The sequence below is a fragment of the Neopelma chrysocephalum genome, unplaced genomic scaffold (genome assembly GCF_003984885.1).
Source record: "Neopelma chrysocephalum unplaced genomic scaffold, ASM398488v2 Primary Assembly neopelma1_67, whole genome shotgun sequence".
Lineage (NCBI taxonomy): Eukaryota > Metazoa > Chordata > Aves > Passeriformes > Pipridae > Neopelma > Neopelma chrysocephalum.
Genome location: NW_020897726.1, coordinates 9,805,183 through 9,811,685, shown reverse-complemented (window position 1 = coordinate 9,811,685; position 6,503 = coordinate 9,805,183). Strand labels below are relative to the sequence as shown.

At 50.8% G+C, this 6,503-nt stretch overlaps 2 protein-coding genes across 5 annotated transcripts in view; both read right to left on the bottom strand.

The window, feature by feature from the left end:
* Positions 1-5,858, bottom strand: part of ITGB8 (integrin subunit beta 8) — a 50,568-nt gene extending 44,710 nt beyond the window's left edge. Inside the window, exons 1-2 of one of the 4 annotated variants that reach the window (XM_027684595.1) lie at positions 4,518-4,694; positions 4,068-4,217 (exon numbers count right to left, since the gene is read on the bottom strand). In XM_027684595.1, coding sequence (XP_027540396.1) covers positions 4,068-4,217; positions 4,518-4,647 — 280 coding nt within the window. In that variant the 5' untranslated portion in view covers positions 4,648-4,694. Of the gene's footprint in view, positions 1-317; positions 1,515-4,067; positions 4,218-4,517; positions 4,695-5,757 lie in introns of those variants that run through there. The other 3 variants (XM_027684594.1, XM_027684592.1, XM_027684593.1) reach the window with 3 other exon arrangements.
* Positions 4,793-5,530, bottom strand: LOC113968246 (translation initiation factor IF-2-like; the record flags this gene model as incomplete). The annotated part of the gene is made up of 1 exon (XM_027684629.1): positions 4,793-5,530. A coding segment is annotated over exon 1 (738 nt), but the record flags the coding sequence as incomplete, so codon positions are not given.
* Positions 5,859-6,503: the final 645 nt, after the last annotated feature.

The window sequence follows — 6,503 nt, the reverse complement described above, 5'->3', positions numbered from 1 at the left end:
AGAAATTTTTCCTAATATCCCATCTAAACCGCCCCTGGCACAACTTGGGGCTATTTCCTCTCATCCTATTGCTTGTTACTTGGAAGAAGAGACCCAGAAAGAAGTGAGATCCCTAGTTTCCAACCAAGAAATGATGATGATGACTTTCTGAAGAAGTCTTGATAAATATCAGCAGCCTATGTCAACTTACACAATTTAGAAATAAAATATCTTATGTATCTTTTCTCATACCTCCTACTGTAGATTAGTAACTAATACAAATTGTCCCAAATTCAAGACACAACATATACAAATCATCACAAGTTCTTCATAGGCACCTGAAAAATTTATCAGCATTTGTGCACACTGTAAAGTATAAGGGAGAATATAATCTGATGTTGTAATGTCCTCTTATTGAACATATGTTCAATGGTGAAGATTTTCTTTAGCTTCCAGAAAATCCATGGTTTGACATCTTTCTGATGCTCTGGGGAGGTAAATTAGATTGTACTTTAATGGAAAATCAAATTCGTTAATTCAGGCCTCTTGACTAATGGGGTGTAATTCTTTCTTTCTCAGTTGTTGCAGTTCCATTCCTTGAAAGTATAAGGGCCAGAAAAAAAAGCAACTGGCTCTTCCAACTACATAGAGTACTCCTTCTGCATGCAATCTTCAGGCTGCCTTGACAACTTCCCTTAGCAAAAGCATATCTGAAATGACATAAAGGCAATCCTCCCAGAGCATCAAGAATATGGTTATCACTCTTCTAGTTGGTAAGCTGCCCATCTCCTCTTTTTTTCCCATTCTTATCCCATCTCAAACATCTGTGGCAGGAAAGCATTGTAAATACCACACAGGCAACCACCAGTTGCATTCAACTTGTAAAAACCATAAAAAAAAAAAAGTTACCACATAAAACCCCTGAACAGACATGAAATTGCAACAGATTATGAGAAGTGTACAATTTGCAAAGCAAATTTATGCATACCACTGGTATAATACACTCCTTGGGCAATGCGCAGATAAACAAACCTCCCCCTCGCTATTCCTCAGAACTGCAACCTACAGCCTTCCCAAACACCCAGGTTGTTTTTCCCAAAGGCTGGTTCCCAAAAGGTTGGCTTTCCCAAAGATGGTCCAGTACCCCTAGGGAGCAGATCACCCACGCAGACTCAGGAAATTGAAGATGTTTTTTTCCTTTTCTTCTTGGATTGTTTTAAGCCTTAAGAAAAGCAGAACTGTCTCAGCATTGAGTACCCCATACAACTCAGCTTCTTCCATTGAGCCTCCAAAGAAAATGGGTCAGCACAGAACAGAAATTAACAGACAAACACCAGTTAAAGCTAACATGATATATCATTTATTTTGGACTTTTTGTGTGCATCTTTGTGTGTTCAGGGACATATCCTGACCACCACTCTTCAAAAACTGTTCTTCCATGAGTGGTTTGAATAGCTTTTCTTATTCCTTTGAGAAGTAACCCAGTAATGATTTATGAAACTTTCTAACTAGAGGGAACACACATGGGAATCTGATGTGACTAGACTGGAAAAGCACCAAAGACCTGAGGAGAAAACATTAATGAATCAAAAGTCATGCTATTGGCATAAATCAATTAACAAGTGACCCTGCCATGATCACAGATCCTCCACTTTCCCCAAACCCCTAATCGGTTTTTCCAAATGACGCTCTCAGGAAGACTGAAAATGCCAACTTTTATGGTTGGTATTTAAATTAGAGACTTGTCAACCATGACTATGTAACAGAATTGTTGTGTGACTATTCTCCAACTCTAAAATCAGGGATAAAGATTTTCATGTGATCCAATCCCTGTTTGCACATCACAAGTAAACTCTGTTTACTTGAGCTTCATACAGGAATGACTACCTAGATATTTCAGAAAGCATCCAATACCTTAGTTTTCAGATTTTAATATTAATTATAACTGGTTTTGAGACGCTGCTGAGATTTGAACCAATGTTCTCTGTTAACCTTGACCAATCAGTCATTCTCCAGTTTTTAAGCTCCACATATTCCATGTGCTTACACAACAGGTAAAAACTAAGTTTCAACAGATTAGTTTTTGAAGAAGGCAAGGGCACTGACTGCCTTCACTGAAGTGAGCACTTACTCAACTGGTTAGCGCAATGCATACACGTGCTCTCACTGTGGAATCCAGCTTTTATTCAGTTCACTGGTTTACATCTTTAGGTTTTAATGTTCAAAGAGAAATGTGGGACCTGTAGAAACCCCTATGGAACTTGCTCCATTCTTATGTCAGGTATTTGTTACAGTTGGCTTACTGAACTGCAAATTTCCTTTTGGTGAGACTTACTGAACAAGGGACCCTTTGTAGAAGGCAGCAACACTACCCTTTTTATCTGAGCTTACAGAACCTTTAATTTGGGACTTGCAAATTTACAGCACTGTGAGATTTCCTTTTGCGCTCCTTGTAACCTTGGGCCAAATTCTACCTTTAGTTATCCCCACACAGTAACTCAAATCTCAAACTGCAGTTTGCAGAACTAATACCTCAGGTAGCATTAAACTCCCCATTTTTCAACTAGAAGAGCTACAAATGCTCCAACAAGAATGAACAGATTATGAGTTCCATGTACATTTCATATTAATTTCAGTCGCTTTTAAAACTGGAGATTCAACACAGATATGCAGGTTCTGCCAACTCTGCACATAAATAAACTGAACTTGCTGATGGCACGGGAACAGCTCAATGCTGTTCTTCATGCCCAGCACTGTCAGTGCAGAAGCGAAGAGGAGTGGCTGCTTCAACAGAGCTGTGTTGCCAAATATCTGTACATGGACTTGCTGCCCAGACTCTCTCTTGGAGCAGCCTGCAGACGTTCAAAGAATCCAGGTAGTGCTGCACAACCAAATGTAAAAATCAAACAACAACAATAATAACAAAAAATTTCACATGTTCATTCAGAGTAAAACAAAACAAAACACTCGTCTTACTTTAACTGTGGCTCTAGCCTGTAAAGTGATTATGTATGAAGGAAGGAATTCAGTGTGACTTTCAGCTTTCATGAATTAGCAGAGGTTTCAAATGAAAAGGAAAAAACAAGGTCTATCTGAGTTACAGTCTGCCCAATCTGAGAGCTGTTGTCACAATAAACACATAACCCATGACGTGTCACCCATGTATATTTTCACTATCAAGCACAACAAAGACAGCAAGTATCCTTTGGCACAAAAGCCCCACGCACAACCTCCCCCTGTGGCATTCTGTTCTGATGCATTATTTGCCCTAGTGTGTTCCTAGAAGCTACACTCATGAGCAAGCACAACACTGCATTCAGGCACAGAACCATCCTCTCCATAAAGTTTCAATTAGCCTTTCAACTCAATTGCACTGCATAAAAAAGAATCTGGGATACTACATACAAGATGTCATGTTTCATAAGAAATTTAATAATATATTTTATTTTTCCTATTGACATTTAGTTTGGTTTTGAATTCAAAATACGAAGCTAAAAAAGCAAAATAAATTATCCTATGAAAGTTAACAAATTATTCCATTGTTTTTAAAAGCACTGGGCAAATCCTACTGAATTAGGCATGAATTTGTCACATATGCAATAAAGAACTTAAGGCTAATACATCGTTTCCATTGTAAATCTTATTTTTAGAGGTTACATGTTAACATTTTAAATCAACTCCAGGCTTAGAGTTGGAAATGCAATTATTCCACAAGCTCAAAAAAACACGGAAAGATGACTGACAACTTGATCTGCTTTTCTGACAACTGCTAGTTAAATAAGATCCTTTATGAAATACTTGACTAACCTGATTGCTCTGTCTGATCAGCTGTTGCTACCTAAGGTACATTTGCACAAACTGTTCTCAGCCTGCATGCATCAAAACTGATGCCCGGGGGTTTGGGAAGCAATTCCACAATGTGAGGGGTTACCCACATTTACCTTTTCCATCACCAGTACCGTGGCTCCCGGGGAACCGTCAGTATACACGTTACCCCAAGAAAAACAGAAGACAGTCTTCCCATAGCTGTATCCCTATTTCACCCTGCCACTACATGCCATATAAACAACGTAAAACAAGAGTGTTACCATCCCTAAGCACTGTCCATCCGTAGCTTGTGAATCCCCAGGCGGTTCTGTGTGCCGCTTCACGGAGATTTGCGGAGGGTGCACTTTCAGGACCCGCAGCGCCCTGGAGCGCGATACTCCCGCGGGCTCCCCGGGAGCTGCCACGGCTCCCTAAAGGGTGGACGCCCCAGGATGGACAGTTAAACTACGGGCCGGCGTGAAGTTTGTGCAGGGGCCGGCGGCTCCAGCCCGGCTCTCCCTGCAGGTACGCGCCGCCCGCCGGCCCGGCCCGGCCCGGCCGGCGTGTGCCCACGGCGACGGGCGGCCCCGGCTGTCAGGGCTGTGCCCCGGGGCAGCCGCCGAGCCCGGCCGTGCCCCCTCCCACGCACGGCCCCCGCGCCCGAACCAAACCCAGCGGCAACCCCAGCCAGCCGGGGCACGGCTAGCAGTCCCAGGCGCTCGGACACTTACGGCGCTGGCAGAGTCCCGGCACGGCCGCCAGCAGCCGGGCCGCCCCCAGGAGGGCTCCAGGGCCGCGCTGGCACCTGGGCACGGAGACGATCCCCGCGGTGAGGCAAGCCAGCAGCGGCACCCACATCATGCGCCGCTGCCGGCACCGCTCCCGCTCCCTCTCCTCGGGGCCGCGTCTCGGCGCCTCGGCGCGCTCAGTCCCGGCCCCCGCGGGGGCGGCGGCGGCGGCGGGGCCAGGGGAGGGGCGGCGGCGGGCCCGGCACAGGTAGGGCGCTCGGCAGGGCGGGCGCGGGCCGCTGCATCTCGGGGGCAGCACCCGCCGCGCCCCCGCGCCCCGCCAGGGCCGGCCCCCCCCCTGCAGCGGCGGCCTTGGGGCCCCGGCCGAGCGCGGAGCGCGGCTCCCTCCATCCGCCTCCAGCCCGGCGCGCCAGGGGCGCCCCACCGCCCGCCCTGCCCGGGGGGCGCGGGGAGGCTCTTGGCACCGCAGGGGTAGCGGCGGCGGCTCCGCACTTCCCTCGGGGAAACAGGCGGCCGGCGGCTGTCCCCGCCCCCGCCGGGCAGCCGCTCCCCGCCCGCCCCCGCCGGGGCCAGGTGGGCGCTGCCGACCCTGTCCCGAGCTGCTGCCGGGGCTGCTCCTCCGCGCCGCGGGGCCGGGGTTTGGCACGGGTTGGGGGGCCCCGGAGGGTGACCGGCGGCGCTGCGCGGAGCGGCCCGGCCCCACTGCGGCGGGTGCGCGCCGGGCCCGCGGATCCCCCCGGTTCCCTTCGGTTGCCAGGAGACGGCAGCGGGGCAGGTTCCCCGGGCGGGGGCGGGCCCGGCGGTGAAGTCACTGCGTCCGCCCGCGCCGCTTTGTTCGGGGAGGCGGGCGAAGGCCGTGGACAAAACGCTGCGCCGCCCGCTGCCGCACCTCGCCCGCCGCCCCGGCCCCGTGGCAGCCCCTCCGCCCCTCGGCGGGGCCGGCCCTCGCTTCGTGTGACGCCACCGCCGCTCGCTCGTGCGACCCTCACCCCCATCGCCTCCTCCTCACCCCGCGGCGCTGCCCCCCGGCCCCACAAGCGCCGCCGGACCCCCGGAGCGCCGCGCGGGTTGCAGCGCGCCGGACCAGGGTGCGGGCCGGCAAACCGCCCCCGATCACTTAATGTCACCTAAACACACCTCCCCTCCTTTGCCGCCTTCCCCAAGTGATTTCTGCCCGGAGTTTCCACCCCTCCGGGCGCAGTGGGAGTAAAGCAAAGGTTACCGTGCCCGGAAAGTACCGCGACGTGCGGGCCAGGAAAGCCCCGCCGGGCCAAGGTGCGAGCTCCGGCCCCGCTCCGCTCCCCGGCCCTCCTGCCGCTCGTGTCACTGTGCTCCTCTCGAGGGCTCCGCTCCCCGGGGACGCGGTGCGTGGAGGCGTTTTCCCAGCAGGTGAAACGCACCTGGGCACCTCTCCCTGTCACACGCCGGTGGCCGGGCCCCCGTCTCCCTGAGTTACCGGGCAGGTGTGCCGGCCTCGGGGCCCTGGGCCGAGCACAGAGCCAGCCATGGCCAGCCCGGTGTCATCCCTTCATTTCTGATCCTAATGACAGAACAGATGTCAGTGCATGCAGGATCCCAAAATAGCATGTCGATGCACCACCCAAGTCTGCCTGTGCACAGTTACAACGTTAATAAATCCTGCAAATGCAAGCAGTGTAAATAGTGTGCTGTTTCACTGTCCTTATGAAAGTCTGTGAAAGCCTCTTTAGACCCTGTGCTAAGCCTCATGGACTTATGGATTATTTATCATCTGCATGTTAAAGATCAGAATCTGAACCTACACTGGGTTTGTTCAAGGGTGCTAAGGAAGAGTTGGCAATGGAATAGTCCTATACTTGTACTCTTGGGAGTTTTTAAACACTGTATAATCTCCTTGCTTCACCTTGGAAAAATCCCATTTCAGACATCTGACTGTCATTCCTCGAGTGGCCACAGCCCAGATGGGGATATGGGATGTGAGAAAGTCAC